Source organism: Rattus norvegicus, chromosome 6 (genome assembly GCF_036323735.1).
Source record: "Rattus norvegicus strain BN/NHsdMcwi chromosome 6, GRCr8, whole genome shotgun sequence".
NCBI classification, from domain to species: Eukaryota; Metazoa; Chordata; class Mammalia; order Rodentia; family Muridae; genus Rattus; species Rattus norvegicus.
Window position 1 is genome coordinate 12,889,911 of NC_086024.1, and position 21,559 is coordinate 12,911,469.

The following is a 21,559-nucleotide window of genomic DNA, read 5'->3' on the forward strand; positions in this document are numbered from 1 at the left end:
ATTTAACTTTTGCTTCAGATGTTCTTTAATTTCCTTTTAAATTTAAATTTAAAAAATTTTAAAGACAGGATCTCTTTATGTAGTCTCGGAGTTGGCCTGGAACTTGCTATGTAGACCAGGCTGGCCTCAAACTCAGAAATCCACCTGCGTCTGCGTCCTGAGTGCTGGGATTAAAGACTTGCCCCACTCCATGCCCAGTGACAAACACCTTTAACTCCAGTTCCTCTGAAACGAGCTTTGGGTTTATGGAAAGGTCACAGTGCCACCTGAGCCTGTTGACTCTGACTCAGCGCAAGCCACCACCTTCTGTGTGTGTGTGAAACCCGAGGTCACCAGAAATCTGACCTGTGGGTCTCAGGCATCCAGCACAGACGGATATTGGCCGGGTCATCTTCTCCTCTTCAGAACAAAGTTAGCTATAAAATGTACGCGCACACCTGCTTCTCCTGCCGCTGTGGATGGTGAGGAGCTCAGCAGAGTTTGTCTACTGGGTTTGCACTATAGTCTCCTGGCCTATATTAAATATATAATAGTGAACTTATTTATAGTGTTACTATGAATTCACAAGTACGCTATACAGAGTGTTTGAACCCATTTCTCTAACATTGTTAGACGAATTTTATTTCTTGATATTTTATTCCAATTTCTTTCTCCTTTCCCTGCTCCAGGTTAGCCGTCCTTACTGCCCATCTTCGGCCATTCTCCATTATAATCCTCTTGTTTTCTGTGACATACATTTCAAGTCAACCTTGAGAACTGTCAGGGAAAGGTTTACAAAGCCCCAAACATCATGTGTCTCAGAAACATGTAACAGTATTCAAATGCTTTCAATCTTAAATGAAATGAACCCACAATTTTAAATTCAAAATCAGGCATAACAAAATGCCCACAGTGGGTAATCTATGCCATTCATGGGATATTTTGAATATATATATATCACAGTTTTTAAAATGTTTTAATTTTTTCCAGTTTTTAATTTTATATTTATGGATGTTTTGCCCGAACATTGTAGGCCACATGTGTGCAGCACCCGTGAGGCTGGAAATGTCCTGGGACCACCGAGCACTGGAGTTACGGACAGTCGTGAACTTCCATATGGTGATAGAATTAGAACCCAGGTCCTCTGAAAAAGCCGGTGCTCCTAATTCCTGGGCCATCCCTCCAGACCCTAAAATGTGTTCGAATTAGCATATTTTAATAACACATGATTCATTGTGACACTCTTACATGTGCACAGAATGACCTTGACCAGTTCACCCCCTTGTCCTCCCATGTCCCCTCTACCTCCCAGTGACTGCCTTCCCCTACCCCAGCCCACCGTCCACTTTCTTCTTTTTCTCTTTTCTTAATCTAAAAACATTAATGAGGTTTGGTATGTAGTTCAGTGGTAGAATACTTACCTACAGTGCCTGGGACCCTGGGTTCAATATCGAGCCCCAAAGAGAAAAAGAATGGAAACAAGGAAAGAGAGAGAGAGAGAGGGAGAGCAAGGAATGAGGGCGAGAGGGAGGGAGGGGGAGGGAGAGAGAGGAAAGAAGAGGGAGGGGGAGGGAGGGGGAGGGAGGGGGAGGGAGGAAGTTAAAAAGAAAAAAAAAATCGAATTGACTTTTAACTTGAAAACCAAAGTCCTCCCATCCTGAAGTCATTTTCACTGTGCTCATGTAATAGACACACTTAATGTGTTCGAACATACACACACACACAGAGAGAGACACAGACACACACAGACATACAGATTACAGACACACAGAGAGAGACACATACACAGAGACATGTATATACACACATACCTGTCATAGACTGCTTGTTCTATATTGGGGGGTTCAGTAGGTAAGTGATTATATTTTGTTCCCAAAGTGTAGGGGTTTCTCAGGAGGGGTATTTGGAAATATCGTTGGAAAATGATTTTTAATCTCAAATTACAAATGTAAGGTAGTACAGCTATGGTTTTATGGTTTTACTAATATCTCAGAAGGTTTATTTACTATTTCACGTGCACTGGCGTTCTGTCTGTCTGTATGAGCAGGCTGATTAAAAGTACAAGCTGCTCTTTGACTACATAATGAGTTTGAGGCCACTCCGATCCACATAGCAAGTCACATGTAGGGGTACAAAGCGAGACCCCATCAAACAACAGCAGAAACAACAAAAAATCCAGCCCAGCACAGGACAGTACATGCCTGGTGCCCACGGGGGTTGGGGGGCTAGAAAAATGCATGTGCACATCCACATAAATGCAGGTACTCACACCTACCCACAAACATACACAGAAACCCGAGAGAGACCTGAGGTCAATGGCAGGGCAGTACTTTGCATGTGGGGGCCTTGGGTTTGATTCCTAGCACCAAACCAGAGCAAGCCCACTAGTTCTGCATTGCCAGAATCCTCTACTCGTACATGGAACCAGCCAGTCGTAGAAGTATCTTCAGAGGAGCCAGGCCTGATGGCTCACGCTGCCTCACACTTGCAATCACAGCTCCGGGGAGTTGGAGGGAGGAGTATCGAGATTCAGGTCAGCACTGCTCCATTGAAAGTCCTAGGACAGGGGGTTGGGGATTTAGCTCAGTGGTAGAGCGCTTGCCTAGGAAGCGCAAGGCCCTGGGTTCGATCCCCAGCTCCGAAAAAGAAAAAAAGAACCAAAAAAAAAAAAAAAAAAAAGAAAAGAAAGAAAGTCCTAGGACAGCCTAAGCTACATAAGAAAGACTTCATCTCACAACTAAACAAAAACCAAAACCAAAACCAAGGAGCAAATCATCAAGGAACTGTTGATAATGGGAATAGCTTAGTTGCCAGAAGAAAGAAAATGATCTTTAAAGAATTTTACATGTCCACCCAAAGGGCCATTAATAGTCACTACAGTGATCACTGAGGACGTTATACAATGGCACTTGACATTTTGATGACTTAATGGAACAGTTAAAAAGGCTGCAGACAGGGTTGGGGATTTAGTTCAGTGGTAGAGCACTTGCCTAGCAAGCGCAAGGCCCTGGGTTCGGTCCCCAGCTCTGAGAAAAAAAAAAGAAAAGAAAAGAAAAAAAAGAAAAGAAAAGAAAAAAAAAAGGCTGCAGACAGTTATCCCAGCATTCAGTGGTAGAGGCAGATGGATCTTTATAAATTCAAAGCTAGCCTGTTCTATATTGCAAGTGCTAGGCCAGCAAGAGCTGTGTAAGACCCCGTCTCTGAATGAATGGATGAATGAATGAATGAGTGAATGAATGATGATGGCTTGGCAGTTAAGAGCACTGGCTGCTCTTCCGGAGGACCAGAGCCTGGTTCTGAGCACCCACGTAGCGACTTAGGACGATCCGTCAACTCTAGCTCCGGAAGAGGCGATGCTCCCTCCAGGCCTACATACTCATGGCCCACATACACTCAAGCACACATGCACACATTAAATAAAGAAATAAACCTTTTTTAAAAGAAGAAAATGCAACGTGCAAATAATATAAACTGTGATTAATTTGGGCAAGATCATGTATATGAAAAAGCGGGAACTGTGAGCAAAATTGCTTTCGCTGGCTTCCTGAGGTACTGTGACCTGGGGATGTGGTTATTCCTTTTCTAACACCTTATGATTTCTCAAAACACAGGTTTTGAAGGTAGATAGCACCTTCTTAGTGTAGACAAGCCTGATGTCAAACAACCACGTTTTCTTTCTTGGATGTAAAGACCATGTCCAGTTGTATTTCTGACATCTGGCAGCCCTGTGTAGCTTACGGAAGGGGAGGGAGGGTCAGGCGGATGGAGCACAGACGCAGTGACTCTCTCTGTGTTGTCTTGGAATTGCCCTGGGCCTGAGTATCAGGGTGTGGTATCCGACGTATCAAAGAGAGCTGGATCTTTCCAGCGGTTCCTGGACTGAAGGAATGAGTTCAACTAAAAACTAAGCTGATAGCTTGAAATTCTACGGGGAGCAGAGAGTAATTAATAAACACAGTCAGAAGGAATCAAGCAGAAAATTGATTTTTGCTTGGATGGAACCTGGAAATTAGGGCGGTTACGGGAGATCCCTACTCAGCCCCCTCACTGATGAGCTGCGGGTGGGGATAGCGCAGTTTGGAAAATGTTTCAAGTACAGTCACAGATCTGGGATTTAAAGGTATGATGCCTACCCTGGCAACTGTTTTCTTAAAGTAAAAGCAGTCTGCAGGACCTTTCCAGTGGCGTTGAGAGCAGCAGTGTTTTACTGTCCAGCTGCTAGCAGAGTGTTTCCCGAGCAGACTAAACTTATAACAGTGTCTGACTACAAACGGAGAGGAAAGATGAAGAAAAAGTAGGACTTCCCGTTGCAAGAGCCCATCCCAAATTAGCCTGAGCAAAAAACAAACAAAATAATGTAAAAGAATGCAAGGTTAGTTGGTCTGCTTTCTAGAGCTGTAACCAAACACTGCAGACTGAATAGGTTATGTAGAAACCAGGTTCTTAGATTCGCTTTTGCTGTGAACAACACCATGGCCAAAAGCACATTGGGGAGGAAAGGGTTATTTCACTCACTGTCCTTCATCAAATCATGGAGGGCAGGACCTTGAGCAGGGCAGGAACCTGGGGCAGGAGCTGATGCAGAGGCCATGGAGGCATTGCTCACTGCTCACCCGGCCCTGCTCAGCCTGCTCTTTATAGAAGCCAGGACCCGCCCACAATGGAGGCCCTAACTCATCCATCACTGAGTGAGAAACCGCCCTACCTGATCTTGGAGGCGTTTTCTTAATCGGGGCTGTGTCCCCTCAGCGGACTTTAGCTTGTGTCAAGTTTATACAAAGCTATGCAGGACAGTCACTCCTTGACACACAAGCTCCTTGTCAATGTGACATGTCACCATTAACCCTTTCCTTTCTCACTCGATTCCAGGATCAACTCTAAAAATCCAGCATCTTTACAAATTCAAACACTAAAAGATCAGTCTCCTTAAAATGTCCGATCTCTTTAAAAATTCAAAGCCTTTCAGCTGTGGGCTTTTGTAATTCAAAAATTTGTCAAATATTTTCTTCAAAACCTGGGCTGAGTCACAATTGTTAGGACTTTTCCATGAGTTAGGTCAGTGCGGGCCAGTCACCATTTTTCATTTACCTTCGAATGCAGCAGTTATCCCAAGAGTTGGGGTGAGTATTGTACTCTCTCCAGACTTGGGGTGAGCAGTGTACCCTCTCCAGACTTAGGGTGAGCAGTGTACCCTCTCCAGACTTAGGGTGAGCAGTGTACCCTCTCCAGGCTTGGGGCGAGCAGTGTACCCTCTCCAGGCTTGGGGCGAGCAGTATACCCTCTACAGACTTAGGGTGAGCAGTGTACCCTCTCCAGGCTTGGGGCGAGCAGTGTACCCTCTACAGGCTTGGGGCGAGCAGTGTACCCTCTCCAGACTTGGGGTGAGCAGTGTACCCTCTCCAGACTTGGGGCGAGCAGTGTACCCTCTCCAGGCTTGGGGTGAGCAGTGTACCCTCTCCAGGCTTGGGGCGAGCAGTGTACCCTCTCCAGGCTTGGGGCGAGCAGTATACCCTCTACAGACTTAGGGTGAGCAGTGTACCCTCTCCAGGCTTGGGGCGAGCAGTGTACCCTCTACAGGCTTGGGGCGAGCAGTGTACCCTCTCCAGACTTGGGGCGAGCAGTGTACCCTCTCCAGACTTGGGGCGAGCAGTATACCCTCTCCAGGCTTGGGGTGAGCAGTGTACCCTCCCAGGCTTGGGGCGAGCAGTATACCCTCTACAGACTTAGGGTGAGCAGTGTACCCTCTCCAGGCTTGGGGCGAGCAGTGTACCCTCTCCAGACTTGGGGTGAGCAGTGTACCCTCTCCAGACTTAGGGTGAGCAGTGTACCCTCTCCAGACTTAGGGTGAGCAGTGTACCCTCTCCAGACTTAGGGTGAGCAGTGTACCCTCTCCAGACTTAGGGTGAGCAGTGTACCCTCTCCAGACTTAGGGTGAGCAGTGTACCCTCTCCAGACTTAGGGTGAGCAGTGTACCCTCTCCAGGCTTGGGGTGAGCAGTGTACCCTCTCCAGACTTAGGGTGAGCAGTGTACCCTCTCCAGGCTTGGGGTGAGCAGTGTACCCTCTCCAGACTTAGGGTGAGCAGTGTACCCTCTCCAGGCTTGGGGCGAGCAGTGTACCCTCTCCAGACTTGGGGTGAGCAGTGTACCCTCTCCAGACTTGGGGCGAGCAGTGTACCCTCTCCAGACTTGGGGCGAGCAGTGTACCCTCTCCAGACTTGGGGTGAGCAGTGTACCCTCTCCAGGCTTGGGGCGAGCAGTGTACCCTCTCCAGACTTGGGGCGAGCAGTGTACCCTCTCCAGACTTGGGGCGAGCAGTGTACCCTCTCCAGACTTGGGGTGAGCAGTGTACCCTCTCCAGGCTTGGGGCGAGCAGTGTACCCTCTCCAGACTTGGGGTGAGCAGTGTACCCTCTCCAGACTTGGGGTGAGCAGTGTACCCTCTCCAGACTTGGGGCGAGCAGTGTACCCTCTCCAGACTTGGGGCGAGCAGTGTACCCTCTCCAGACTTGGGGCGAGCAGTGTACCCTCTCCAGACTTGGGGCGAGCAGTGTACCCTCTCCAGACTTGGGGTGAGCAGTGTACCCTCCCAGGCTTGGGGCGAGCAGTGTACCCTCTCCAGACTTAGGGTGAGCAGTGTACCCTCTCCAGACTTGGGGTGAGCAGTGTACCCTCTCCAGGCTTGGGGCGAGCAGTGTACCCTCTCCAGGCTTGGGGCGAGCAGTATACCCTCTACAGACTTAGGGTGAGCAGTGTACCCTCTCCAGGCTTGGGGCGAGCAGTGTACCCTCTACAGGCTTGGGGCGAGCAGTGTACCCTCTCCAGACTTGGGGTGAGCAGTGTACCCTCTCCAGACTTGGGGCGAGCAGTGTACCCTCTCCAGACTTGGGGTGAGCAGTGTACCCTCTCCAGGCTTGGGGCGAGCAGTGTACCCTCTCCAGGCTTGGGGCGAGCAGTATACCCTCTACAGACTTAGGGTGAGCAGTGTACCCTCTCCAGGCTTGGGGCGAGCAGTGTACCCTCTACAGGCTTGGGGCGAGCAGTGTACCCTCTCCAGACTTGGGGCGAGCAGTGTACCCTCTCCAGACTTGGGGCGAGCAGTATACCCTCTCCAGGCTTGGGGCGAGCAGTGTACCCTCTCCAGACTTGGGGTGAGCAGTATACCCTCTCCAGACTTAGGGTGAGCAGTGTACCCTCTCCAGACTTAGGGTGAGCAGTGTACCCTCTCCAGACTTAGGGTGAGCAGTGTACCCTCTCCAGACTTAGGGTGAGCAGTGTACCCTCTCCAGACTTAGGGTGAGCAGTGTACCCTCTCCAGACTTAGGGTGAGCAGTGTACCCTCTCCAGACTTGGGGTGAGCAGTGTACCCTCTCCAGACTTAGGGTGAGCAGTGTACCCTCTCCAGGCTTGGGGTGAGCAGTGTACCCTCTCCAGACTTAGGGTGAGCAGTGTACCCTCTCCAGGCTTGGGGCGAGCAGTGTACCCTCTCCAGACTTGGGGTGAGCAGTGTACCCTCTCCAGACTTGGGGCGAGCAGTGTACCCTCTCCAGGCTTGGGGCGAGCAGTGTACCCTCTCCAGACTTAGGGTGAGCAGTGTACCCTCTCCAGACTTGGGGTGAGCAGTGTACCCTCTCCAGGCTTGGGGTGAGCAGTGTACCCTCCCAGACTTAGGGTGAGCAGTGTACCCTCTCCAGGCTTGGGGCGAGCAGTGTACCCTCTCCAGACTTAGGGTGAGCAGTGTACCCTCTCCAGACTTGGGGCGAGCAGTGTACCCTCTCCAGGCTTGGGGCGAGCAGTGTACCCTCTCCAGGCTTGGGGCGAGCAGTGTACCCTCTCCAGACTTAGGGTGAGCAGTGTACCCTCTCCAGGCTTGGGGTGAGCAGTGTACCCTCTCCAGGCTTGGGGCGAGCAGTGTACCCTCTCCAGGCTTGGGGTGAGCAGTGTACCCTCTCCAGACTTGGGGCGAGCAGTGTACCCTCTCCAGGCTTGGGGCGAGCAGTGTACCCTCTCCAGGCTTGGGGCGAGCAGTGTACCCTCTCCAGGCTTGGGGCGAGCAGTGTACCCTCTCCAGGCTTGGGGCGAGCAGTGTACCCTCTCCAGGCTTGGGGCGAGCAGTGTACCCTCTCCAGGCTTAGGGTGAGCAGTGTACCCTCTCCAGACTTAGGGTGAGCAGTGTACCCTCTCCAGGCTTGGGGCGAGCAGTGTACCCTCTCCAGGCTTGGGGCGAGCAGTGTACCCTCTCCAGGCTTGGGGCGAGCAGTGTACCCTCTCCAGACTTGGGGTGAGCAGTGTACCCTCTCCAGGCTTGGGGCGAGCAGTGTACCCTCTCCAGGCTTGGGGCGAGCAGTGTACCCTCTCCAGGCTTGGGGCGAGCAGTGTACCCTCTCCAGACTTAGGGCGAGCAGTGTACCCTCTCCAGACTTAGGGCGAGCAGTGTACCCTCTCCAGACTTGGGGCGAGCAGTGTACCCTCTCCAGGCTTGGGGCGAGCAGTGTACCCTCTCCAGGCTTGTCCCTCCAGGCTCTGCTTCCAGCATGGACCAGTCCTCCACTGGCTTGCTTTGCAAATGCCTCCTCTTGCTCCTGTCCATCCCAGCTCAGATGCAGCTTTCCAAGGGACTTCTTGGGGACACTGGGACCGAATCAGTGTGCCCTTTCACTACATCCATCCCCTTGGGTGACATGGACATTATATATAATATTTTGTACTTTTTCTGATGTTCCCCACTAAAATGCAAGCCATAAGAAAATGTGTTTTTCTTGTCAACCAGGACTCAGTTCTCCTAATGGAACAGCAGTGGTTGTTGTTGTTTCTTGTTGTTTTTGTTTTTTTTTTTTTTCAAGACAGGGTTTCTCTGTGTAACCTTAGCTATCATGGGACTCCGACCAGGCGGCCCTGAACTCGGAGATCTGCCTGCCTCTGCCTTCTGCTGGTGTTGCAGGTGTGGGCCGCCACTGCTCCACTGAAGCAGTGGTTTTGCAGCAGCATCTTAAAGATGGTAGGGATTTGTTTTCATTTGTTTAAAAGCCCTTTAGTGACTTCTCCTTTATGCCACTCGGCTGAGTGTGACTTCTGTTTTCATGGCAGTAGAGGGCATGAGGCCAGCTGGCAGAGAGACGGTGGGAGAAACGCCGCGTGTCCTCCCTCTGAGGATGGTCCCTGAAACTGCACAGCTCGGCTACTTCCAACTTGTCATCCTGATGTGACTCGTGTGGTTGCACCTAGATGTCCAGGAGGTCAGGAAATCGAGTTTTTATTCTGGGCACAAACATGCTCAATCCAAAATTGTTCTAGTGGTCCCAAATAGCAGACCAGATACTGGGAAACAATCATTTCCAGGTAGCTTCTAGCTCGTTGCCTGGAACACGGTACGTTGGTTGAAAGATTTAAGTAGAGGAACACAGTCGGGTGCTTCTTATACCCAGTGAGAGGGACTTCAGAAGTCCTTGGTCAAGTGGTTACTTCGCTGGTTTCTTCTACGTGTGAGGAGACCTTCAGCCTGTCTTCTGTCCTAGTTGTGGGGCTTGCTGGGATGCCTTGGCATCCCTGTACTATAAATATTTCTCTCCTTTTGTCTTCATATGGTGTTTTCTCTCTCCCCCTCTGGTGTGCGTGCAGGCGTGTGTGTGTGTGTGTGTGTGTGTGTGTGTGTGTGTGTGTGTGTGTCCCCTTTGCAGCAAGGGGAGCACCAGACACACTGGACACGTGCCCACTGGAATAACAAGACCTCAATGTGAATTAGACCCTGTGTCCAAGTAAAGCCACAATCTGAGGTGCTAGCAATTCAGAATTCGCATGACTGAAGCATGTATGTGAGGTAGCATGTGCCACCCAGCACAATGGAGTGCAATGGGAGTTGCCTGGCTATGTGAGCTTGGGGGTGGAGACGCAACCCAACAGAACGACTTGGGGTGCTGTGATTGCTGCCACGCAGGCTCACTGCTGTCCTTCTCATTGCTCCTGAGGAGCTTCCGCAAGCAGGTCCAGCTGTCCCATCTTCTTAGCTGGAGCAATGGTGCTGTCAGGGAGTCGAGGGGGTTACTAAAGGCCCACCATTTCTGTACTCTCATTGGCCATTCCCAATCAGATCCAAGGGAGTCAAGTTTCAGGGGCAGCACTCCAGGAAAACCCACAGAGCCCCATAAGTTGAGTCTCGCAGCTCTGCGATTTCCTAGCCAGGCTGGGTTCTGCCCGTGCCCTTCCCCATGTATAAGCTGCTCTGAGCTCAGTTCAGATCTTCATTTATTTATTGGTGAAACTCCCACAGCTCCCCTTGGTGAGAGCGACTTATTAGCGACCAAAGGGGAAAGGCCCATCCTGTTAGCACCAGGAGGGTGGAGTGGGAAGCCTCTCGGCCAAGCAGAGGGATGCTCATCACGAAAAGCTCCAAAGCTCCCCGTGGTTTCTGGGATTCCAGCCAGGTGGCAACTCTGTCATCCCCTGGGGCTGAGTGTCAATAGCTTATTGTCCTGGCGACTTTTATGTCAACTTGACACAAACTAGAGTTATCTGGAAGGAGGGAACCTCAATTGAGAAAACACCTCCATCAGATCCTACTGGAGGTCATATTCTTAATTAGTGATCAATGTGGGAGGGCCCAGCACATAGTGGGTGGTACCATCCTGGGTTCTATAAGAGAGCAGGCTGAGCAAGCCATGGGGAGCAAGCCAGTAAGCAGCATCCTCCATGGCCTCTGCATCAGCTCCTGCCTCCAGGTTCCTGCCCTGCTTGAGTTCCTTCCCTGCCTTCCTTCAGTGATGAGAATAAGAGCCAAATAAACCCTTTCCTCCCCAAGTTGCTTTGGTCATGGGGTTTCATGGCAGCAACAGAAACCCCAGCTAAGACCCCACCCCCAGGTGACTGGGCCTCCTTCCCGCCTCTCATGACTGTACTGGGCAGCTCAGCAGGCAGCATGGCTGTCTTTCTTAGGCTTCTAGCTTACACCCATAGGACTTTGCAGGCCCAGATCTGAAAGTTTCTATTACATCAGTGTGATTCATGTGTTTATTTGTAGAAGGCAAATAATGCTTAAGATACAGCAAACGTTAGTGAAAGTCAAGAATTCCTTTACTTGGTAAAAATGTCTTCCAGCACGAGGGCCCTGGACCAGGGGACTACAACTTGAAACTGCCCCGATCAGGATCTATCACTTCGTGTTTTAGATCTAGGGTTCCCCGGTTCCTGCCTGTCGGTTCAGTAAGTATTTCTGAGAGACACACTGTGTGGTGGTGGGCAGGGCGGGTGGAAGAGGGTCCTGTCACATGCCACCACAGTGTTCTGGTTGTATGTTGACTCGGTGACCACGTGCCTGTGTCTGGAAGCTTCTGACTTAGGACCGCCCTGGGCTCCAAGACTGTACTGATTTCCAGAGCTGTGGGTTCTCTGATCTGGCTATTTGGGATGACACTGACACTGTCACTGATGTGAGCAAAGCAGGAATCAACCACCCAGAACTGCCATTCTGAGTGTGTGCACGTGGCTTCTGGAAGCTGACAGAAGTCAAAGGTGAAACGGAAAGATTGTTCCTAAAGCAGATAGGACCATTACCTGGAAACAGAGTTTGCCATTTCAGAGCTGGGTGTGATGGGGCAGGACTTTGATCCTCTGAGCGCTTGGGAGGCAGAGGAGGCAGAGCTTTGAGAATTTGAAGCCAGGCTCTGTGTGTGTGTGTGTGTGTGTGTGTGTGTGTGTGTGTGTGTGTGTGTGTGTACGTCCATGTATGTGAACCACTGATTTAGGGGATCATTATGGCCTTTTTAAAGATCTTTCCAGAGGACCATGGCATACAATGTAGATTGAGTTCCTTCCGCCTTAAAGGCAGGCCCACTGTGGTCACTCTGGAGGCTCTTAGGTAGCCCAAGCCTGGGAATTACCACAGAAGAGAACACCTTGATCACCTCAGCGGGTAGCCTTCTCTCTCTTACATGGGAAGCCTCTCTCCTCCTGGTGAAAGCCCACATGCTTGGGAAGTGTTTGCAGCTAGGCCTGCCAGCAGGCAGGGATCTACTTGTCACTCTTTCCCAGGATAAAGGCCCTGTCTGCGGGCTACAGGCATCTGTTTGCAGAGCTGCCTTGTCCTAGAAACATCTTCTTTTCTTCTTCAAAGTAAGTGTTTTCCTGTCCTGGGTGATACATCTGGGATAGTTCTAGAGCCGGAGTGAGAGCTATCAGCTCCGTTAACTCTGAGAGCTTTAGTTTCTAGGTATTGGTTCTGATTTGGGTACTTTGCAGTCAGTGACTGTTTGTGTCCTGCATATCAGAGTCACTCTTTTAGAAAAGAGCTCCATCCATATAGAGGACCAAGTCACTCTTTGCCAATGGATGATCTGAGAGATGGGGACAAACTCGTGACATGGGAACCTCCACAAAAGTGGGCAGACACCTCTTCCTCTTCCAGTAGATGAGGAGTCTGCTAGCCATCCAGAGATTTCCCTTGGAATCTAGAATGTTCATTATGTTATGAGGTGTTAGAATTTAAGGGGACAGCCAAGAGAAAACATTTTGGCTTCAGGATTTAGGAGTACAACAGCCATAGCGGCCCACAGGCACCTTTTGCCTCCTGATAACCAAACCCCAAGAAAACTGAGCAATCACTAGAAAGGGCAGAGTCCGCTCGAGTCCGGGGTTGCTGCTTTCTCTCTCTCTCTCTCTCTTTTTTTTTTTTTTCTTTTTTTTTCGGAGCTGGGGACTGAACCCAGGGCCTTGCGCTTGCTAGACAAGCGCTCTACCTCTGAGCTAAATCCCCAACCCCGCTGCTTTCTCTTAAAGGAACATTTTAGTGTTACCTGGCAATAGTGAAATTAGGGCTGGAGCATCCTAGCGGGTGTTTGCAAAGTCACAGTCAGCAGCCTTTGAGGGGTGGTTTTGTGTGTGCACCACCCCCAGTCTCTGTCTGTGGGCTAGCCTGCCAGGTCTACACACTCACATTGCAGCCCCATTAATAGCACTAATGAAGGCTTCCGCTTCCCTTGACGTGTGGCCAGGACTTGATTAGATTTCCAGGCTGCTCCTCTGCTTTTGGCCAAGCAAACATCCTGCCTGTAAAAGCAGCTGTTGTAGGCAGCTGATGTCATCTACCAGGCTGACTGCTCTGTTCCATGCTCAGAGTGATGCTGCTTCCACCCATGGCCTCTCGGTGACAGGATGAACAGCAAGGGAGGGCAGGCGTGTCCTCCAGGTAAGGACTGCGTTGGAGCCTACACGACGGCTGCGACCGGACGGCTGTGACCGGACGGAGCGCTGTCTGACTTGCCCGCCTACCAGGCAAAACCACTGGACAAATTGGTAGCTTGGCACCATACTGGGTCCTGGCACTAGGACTCAAACCCAGGCCTGCTGGATCCTGAAACCCTCGTCATCATGACTGTCCTCTTCCTCCTTCCTCTTTCTGTGCGTGTGTATGTGTATGTACGCGTGCGCACGTGTGTGTGTGTGTGTGTGTGTGTGTGTGTACTGTGCATGTGTGTTCATGCACGAGTATACCTGTGCATGTGTAGGTCAGAAGACTGCATTGGGTGCCCATTTCTAGCATTCCCTACCTCATTCCTTTGAAGCACAGTGTCCCTGAGTGAATTTTTCAGCTAAGAAGGCAGCCAGCCAACCCTAGACGTCTGTCCATCTCGAGTTACGAGCACACTCACGGTCGTGATTGCCTTAGTCCATGGGTGCTGGGATCTCAACTCCGGCCCTCATGGGTGCCTAGCAAGTGCTCTTGACTGCTGGGCTGACTCCAGAGACCCCTTCTTCCTCACTTTTTAAAAGACAAAGACAGTTCGGTCTTGATCTTCCTGTTTCCTCCTAAGTGCTCTGATTACAAGGATGTACCACCACGCCAGAACCCCTGCCCTTAACCGCTACACTGAATGTGTGTGTATCCCTCATGGGAAGCAGTAACCAAGAGCTAAACTCTTGGTCTCAGGAAAGAACACGCACTTCTGCTTTAAAGTAAGACTTTGACCAATTACCTGACAAAACGCTTTGTTCAGGAATTTCCACAAAAACACATGATGTTTAACAATGAGTACTCAGGTCGGTTGGGTGGTGATGGCTCATGCCTTTAATCCAGCACTTGGGAGGCAGAGGCAGGCAGATCTCTATGTTCAAGGCCAGCCTGATCTACAGAGTGAGTTCCGGGACAAGCTGGGCTACACAGAGAGACTTCCTCTTTAAAAACAAAAACAAAAATAAAAACAAGAGGTACTCAAGCTAGCAAGATGGCTCAGGTTAAGAGCCCTTGCTGTTCTTGCAGGGGACAGATCAGGAGGCTCAGAACCACACACATGTGCACATACCCACACACGTGCACATACCCACACATGTGCATATACCCACACATGTGCACATACCCACACATGTGCATATACCCACACATGTGCACATACCCACACATGTGCACATACCCACACATGTGCATATACCCACAAGCATACACAGAAGAGGCTGACTGTGAGAGTTCATGGAGCCCACAAAGCAGGTTCAGACACACCTCCTCCCCTCATGGGAAGCAGCCTGGGCTTCTGATTTAGACATGCCATTGCAGAAGCCATCTCTCCAGCCACTTGCTGCTAGACTAGGGGCTAGACCAGTAGACCTGAGTACTACTCCTGACTAGTAGTTGGGAGGAAGATGGTGTCCTCTGTGACAAGAACTCCCTGGGCTAGTGCCACTAGGAGAAATTGTGCTCTGAGGTCTCAGGAGAGAGTGAACGTGCCCTCACCCCCTGCTGGTGTCAGCAGTCACTGGCTTTCCTGCCCTTGTCTTGGCACCTCCCAGTCTCACGGTGACCCCCAAGACATTCCTTCTCTCTCCCTTCAGGGAGTGTGTCAGCCTCAGCTCTTCTAGGAGTTAGACACAGGCACTTAGGGTGTCCATCTCATCACGCTCCACTTCTCTTGTCTGTTTCAGAAAACGCCAGGCCCAGGAGCGTATACATGTACAAGACAATTCCCCAGACAGTCTTCAACCATCGCCAAAATGGGTAGAGAACATAGCCTTTTCTTCAATAACACAATTGGCTTTTGAAATAAAACTATATTGGTGCCAAGTTACCTTGAGTTTTAGCACGTTCTTATGTTTAGAAAATGATCTTGCCTGTTTCTCACAGGGATGACCGATGAGGAAGAGCAGTTGCCCGGGTGACCATTATGTAGGGTCCTAGACAGTTGCTCTGCTTAATCCAAGAGTCCAGCCATCCCCAGGACTGGCCCACACTACCTTGTAGTGGTGTGCATGGCCCCAGTGTCTAGGCCATGTGCTGTGTGGCCTTGGCTTCTCCGGCTCCATCACACTAACGCTGGAAGCCTCCAGTTCCCCTGAAGACAGTGGGAAGGCTGCATCAAGCCACAGAGAGAGCTGACAAGCTCCCAAAAGGTAGCACTTTCTCTCTTCCAACTTCTCGAGAAGAACTCAACCATTATACGACAGCCGACATCCTGGCCAGAGATGGCTGCACATCTGACAGAGGTCTCTGGAAAGTACAAAGGAGCAGAAAGGCTCTATTGCCTGATGACATTGTGGTATAAGTTTGTGGTGACACCCATAAAAACAAAGCCATTACCCTGTCTGTTGTGCGCGAGCATGACACTGTTCTACAGGACTATTCTCTTGGGCAACGTGTCACCACCTTCTCCATACCGAGCCTCATTGACTCTTTTCTCCCATGGAGGGACGGGCCTGGTCATGGGACTCTTGCCTGGTGATCCATCCATCCACACTGCCCAACCAGCTTCTGCAATTCTGGCCTTGGCACATGGCCTCCGGGAGGAGCTTGGTCGTGAATAGGCTGGAAAAGACTAGGAAGTCATTATCTATGCGGCTTCAGGGGAGCCGTGACCCACGCTGCTTGCACACTTCCAGTGCGGGCTGCCCTAAGGGCACCCATGCACCAATGTCCAGAGTGAGCCCAGTGCACTTTAGAACTCTACCTCAGTTTGTCACTGAGGCCCTAGGGGAGGAGACATTGTGTCTTCCTCAGGAAGGAATTTTAGCCATAGATACAGCAGAGCTATCGTACAGAGCAAACGCTTGCCAGTAGATGGCTGTTATTTTACTGGTCTAATTATTGTGCTGTGGCTTTACTCCTTCACTGGCCATGCATCGTTTTCTCTGTTTAACCCATGTGTGTACACATGTGCATGTCTGTGGTGTGTGTGTGGGGGAGTTACACACGGGCCTTCATGTATGACAAGCACGTGTTTTATCGCCAAGCCTTGGCTTAGCTCATTTATCGTTATAGAGTGCATGCCTTCTACTTACAGATAAAAAGTGTATTATGGGGTAGACTCAGCAGCTGGAAGTGCTAGAATCCATGCATCAGCTGAGCATAGCAGTATGCACAGAATCTAGCACTGGGACAGACGGAAAGAGGCAGGGACAGACAGGTCCCAGGTTCACTAGTTAGTCTAGCGGAAACGACAATTTCCAGATTCAGGAGAAAATCTCTCAAAAGATGTTGTGCAGAATGGTAGAAAACACTCAAAGTGACCCATGGCCTCACATGCAGGCATGGGCCAGCGTTTCACATACACTGCTGCACACACATACATAAGCACCACACACATGCACAGCCCCGCAGTGTGCCTACCATGGTCACCCATAGCAGCCAGGAACATCCCGAGCATCCTCCGGCCTCTCACGTTCACTCTTGACTGCATCATTTTCCTGACTGAATCTTGTGCTCATCATGGCTCCAGAAGCCCGCACATAGAATTACATAGGTGTGCCATACATACATGCACATATATATCATATGACATATGACATCTAGCTTTCTGTTTGCATACAACAGCAAACTCAGTGAGTGCCCATGTCCCCATTAAGTTTTTGACTCCAAGTTAGTGAAATCTTGAGTATCTACCACGTGCTGGGTGCTGTGCTTGGTTGAGGGGCTTGTCACAGAGATGAAGGTCATGGGATTGAATTTGGAGGGTGCTAAGGGAACCAGGCTTGAGAAGGAGCCTAGGAAGCTTGGGGAGGTGGGCCAAGGACCTGTAGCAGATCCCTGGGGTCTGAGACCTTGAGTCTGTCCTTATGGGGGTGACAGTCGGAGTGTGAAGACCAACTCTCGTCTTTGAAAACATGCCAGTCACTGATGGTGTCCAGAAGAAGGCTGCGACCTGCCACACGTGTTCAGTGGAAGGCAGCAGAGCCAAGCTCCAACACATGCACATGGGAAGCCCAGACAGTACCCAAGGGACCCAGGAGCCTAGGGTGGACAGGGAGAAAGAAGAAGCCAGGCGGGGGCAAGCACAACCATCAGTGGTGTGCACATTTGCTGGGGGGCGGGGCAGAGAAAGAGTGCCCCTGCAAGAGTGAAGGGAGAGAGAGGCACGGGAGGGACACAGACGTCAGAAGGTCTAGAAGGTCGGACAGTGAGCCTCGCACAGCAGAAAGACCTCTCCCGGGCCCAGGACGATCACCAATTAGGTCCTGGGCCTCAGAGAGGAAGAACAGTCCAGGGGTTCAGCAAATACTTTATAAAAATTAAAAAACAAAACAAAACAAAAAACAAGAAAACTCCCAACTCCTTTGCTTTGATATATTTAAAAAGTAGAAAGGGTATTGTGTTCACTCTCTGGATTTAGAAGCCCCACTGCATGGCCTCCCTGTCTTCACCTTTGGGGAGGAAACTCCCCTCCCACTTGCAAAGCAATCCCGGGCTTGCGAATGTCAGCGTTTCTTGCCTGCTTGGGACAGACAGAGCGACAGGGCAGGAGTCTTGAGGTTTTCGTTTGTTTGTTTGTGACTTTTGTTTTGTTTTGGAAACAGGGGCTTACTGTATAGCCCTGACTGTTCTGAAACTTGTTTTGTAGAGCAGGCTGGCCTCAAACTCAGAGATCTACCTGCCTCTGCCTCCCTCGTGCTGGGATTAAAGGTGTGAGCCACCACTGCCACCCAGGAGTTCTATTCTTCAAATGGGCCAAAGTTCCTGTATGATAATTTTGAGATGAGGAAAGAGAGAATGGATAGACCTAGTTTGACATTGAGCTTGATGACAAAAAGAAAAAAAAACAACAACAAAAAACACTCAGAGGCAGAGGCAGACGGGCCTCAAGGCCAGCCTGGTCTGCAGAGCGAGTCCCAGGACAGCCAGGGCTACACAGAGAGACCCTGTCTTGAAAAAAAAAAAAACCAAAAAGCATTGAGGTTGGGTTTGAGATCTGACATTGACACTTAGCAGCTAAGCTAAGAGCACGATATTCATAATATGACATGTCTGAGACTGACTTAGGAAGCCCTGTGTAGCCGCCACAAACCTCCCTGAATGGTCCCCACTCCATTTTAACCCATCTGAAATTCTCTAGGGTCTTAAGTAATCCGAACCCCTTTCTCCAGCTGCTGTGACTAGGGCTTCCCTAGGTCCTTGTTCCCCTGAGCAGCCCTCTCCTCCTCCCCACCCCAGCCTCCAGCTGTCTGTGAATTTGGCTCCAAACAAAGGGCTTATGCAAACCTTGACTGAAACCTCTCCCACTGTGTCCATGTGAAGTTTCCTCTTCATTAGGCAGAGGATGTCAAAAGTCACAGCACTGATGGCAGCCTGGCCTCTTTCTTACTTTCCCACTCCTGTCCGACCCTACTCTCTGGACCCACAGATGTAGATCCTATTCCAGTGCCTATGTGGCAGGCATGAACATTGTGGCTAAGGACCACAGGTTGCCTGAGTCTGTAGCATGCTAAATGTCACTTACTTATGGCTGTGTGTGTGTGTGTGTGTGTGTGTGTGTGTGTGTGTGTGTAGCTTATCAAGGCATCTGTCTGTGGACACTTGGATTGCTTCCACGGTTTAGCTTCTGTGAACACAAGTGTACAGATATCTCTTTTGAGGACTCAACTTCTAATTCTTTGGGGAATCCCAGTAGAGCCGAGAATTATAGAATATTTTAAATTTTTTACACTGCTGATAATGTCTTTGATTAGATTTTTAAATATTCATGACATAGTCTATTTTTCTGTTGTCCATACCTTTGTAGTCACACCCGGGAAGTCATCAGAATATGTGTTCTAAAGCTTTCCCCCTGCATTTTCTTCTAGGATTTTTAACATTTTAGTTCTTACATTTAGGTCTTTGATATTTACTCTTACTTAATTTTGAGAATGGTTTTAGGCAGGAGTCCAACTTCACTCCTTTGCATGTGGCTATCCAGTTTTCCCAGCCATGTTTGTTTGTCCTTTCCCTATTGAACGGTCTTGGTATCCTTTAGTCATTTGAAGGCTGGAGAGAAGACAAGCTGGGAGCACTGCATCAACAGTAAGACAGCGAATCTTTTGGTTTACAAGATTTACCGAAGTGTAGGAGTACAGGGCGGAGTCTCTACACACACTTACCCTCGGATGTGCACAACCAAGCACATGGTTTTGAAGGTGATGAGAGACTGATTGCCGAAGACTGGTGCATTCGAGCAAGGGGAAGGCCGAGTACTTGAGAAGAAGAGGGGATAGCATTCTGCACCTGGTTAGGTGTATGAATGTATGTGTGTGTGCATGAATGTGTGCGTGTGTGGGTGTGTGCATGTGTGTGCACGTGTGTGTGTATGAAGGTGTGTGAGAGTGTGTGTGTGTGAGTGTGTGTGTGTGTGTGTGTGTGTGTGTGTGTGTGCGTGCCTGTTCCCTTGCTCAAGGAACCACTGCTCTGGCTACATAGGGGTTGGGAGATGGGTGCCATGAAGCACCGTTCCCTTCTTGCTAGCCAGCCTGGTGACTCTGGTAGCAGTTTGGTGGCTTCTAGGTGCTCAAGGTCCCTGGACTGGTGTAGTCTTCCCGGGGATACTGTTAGAGATGTAACAGTATGGCACCAGTGTCCCATTATCCCCCTGCTGTGGCAATGAGAAGTTATTTGTGTCTCCGGCCCCAGAGCCCTTGAGCTGTTCGTGTCCTTAGAGAGTGGCAGAGGACATCGCACAGACCCTGTATTCTCAGGCTGTTATACAGCAGGCAAGTGTGGGCAGTACATGGTCTTTTCCTTGGGGACAGAGTCCCCCTACCAAGGCTGTGGACTACCAAAGGGCTGATTAGCAGTTGACTGTGAGCCCGGTGTCCTGTGCACAGCCCAGTGCTAGCACGGATATATGTAGGTGTGTCAGTGTGACTTTCATCCTAAGGGAAGACATAGGAGAGAGGCTCCCATCACTGCTCCACAGGCGATGACGACAAAGAGTAAGGTGGCTGTCCCTCCTGAGGGATCCATCCTGTACCATTAAACTGAAGGAAGGGCCTGAAGTGGAGCATCTCCAGAGGGACTGAATTCTAGTTACATAAGCTGCTATCTTTTGTGTCAAGGCAATGCCCATCCCCAAGGGAAGGCAGCCTATAGGACACCAAGTGATCCATACAAGCAGGCTCAAGACAGTCTTCTTGCTCATGAATCACCTGCTCTGTTACTTTGCAGAGGAGAAAACAGGTACAGAGAGGTTAAGCAGCTTGCTCAAGGCCACACAGCCAGTGCAATCACAAAGTCCCTGGCAGCAGACAGCAGGGACTCTGCAGGCACCTCCCTATACTCCCTAAATCCTCGGCTCAGCACTGTGGGGCTGGTCTCAGGCTGCCCAAGCCAGGGCAGAAAGAGTTAGCAGGTGGAGCGGACAAACGGGAGGCTTGTTTAAGGTGAGACTTCCTCAGGCCAAGAAAGATTTGCATGGCGATATATGACACTGGGCAAGGGAGCTTGCTAAACAGAGAGCTCTTTGGTACCCAAAGAGTTGGAGTGCTGGCAGCTGAGATTCCATTCATACTTGTTTCTGCAGATTAACACTGTTAAGACACACACAAGTGTGTGTGTGAGTGTGTAAGAGTGTGTCTGTGGATGTGAATGTGTCTGTGTGTGTGTATGTGAATGTGTGTGTGTCTGTGTGTGTATGTGAATGTGTGTGTATGTGTGTTTGTATGTGAATGTGTGTCTGTGTGTATGTGTGTATGTGAATGTGTGTGTGTCTGTATATGTGTGTGTATGTGAATGTGTGTGTGTATGTGAATGTGTGTGTCTGTGTGTATGTGTATGTGTCTGTGTGTGTGCATCTGTGTATGTGAATGTGTGTCTGTGTGTCTGTGTGTGTGTATGTGAATGCGTGTGTGTGTCTGTGTGTATGTGAGTGTGTGTGTATGTGTGTCTGTGTATGTGAATGTGTTTGTGTGTGTGCATCTGTGTATGTGTATGTGTGTCTATGTGTGTGTGTGCATCTGTGTATGTGTGTGTGTGCGTCTGTGTATGTGAATGTGTGTCTGTGTGTGTGTGAATGTGTGTCTGTGTGTGTATGTGAGTGTGTGTGTGTGTGTGTGTGTGTGTGTGTGTGTGTGTCCAGTATGGTTCAGAAGATGGTGTGCGGGTTAGAGGGTCAGAGTGAGGGAGCACAGGGTGGCCCCATGTCTTGCTCCCAGACTTAAGCCCTTACACAGGCACAATGAGTTTCAGTACGAAGATGGCTTTCTCGTTCTCTAAAGAGGGCTTGTGGACAGTCTGTGGACCGGAACAGGGTGGGGTTGGGTGGAGATGTCAGGAAATGACAGGGTTCAGGGAGTCTCTACTGCCGGACCCTCCAACATTTGACTAGTTTCAGGTCTGCACGGCAACACTTTGCTGAATGGAAGACTG

General features: G+C 50.0%; 1 protein-coding gene across 10 annotated transcripts in view; it reads left to right on the forward strand.

Moving 5' to 3' along the window:
- The window catches only part of Stpg4 (sperm-tail PG-rich repeat containing 4), a 51,458-nt gene that overhangs the window by 29,162 nt on the left and 737 nt on the right, over positions 1-21,559 (forward strand). For 2 of the 10 annotated variants that reach the window (XM_006239720.5, XM_063262471.1), the window contains 2 exons: positions 11,068-11,172; positions 14,881-15,023. The exons of 1 other annotated variant lie outside the window; for it this stretch is intronic. In XM_006239720.5, the coding sequence (XP_006239782.3) occupies positions 11,068-11,172; positions 14,881-14,997 (222 nt within the window). In that variant the 3' untranslated portion in view covers positions 14,998-15,023. Of the gene's footprint in view, positions 1-1,012; positions 3,084-11,067; positions 15,024-21,559 lie in introns of those variants that run through there. 7 more of the 10 variants (XM_008764469.4, XM_039112921.2, NM_001163562.1 and 4 more) reach the window with 6 other exon arrangements.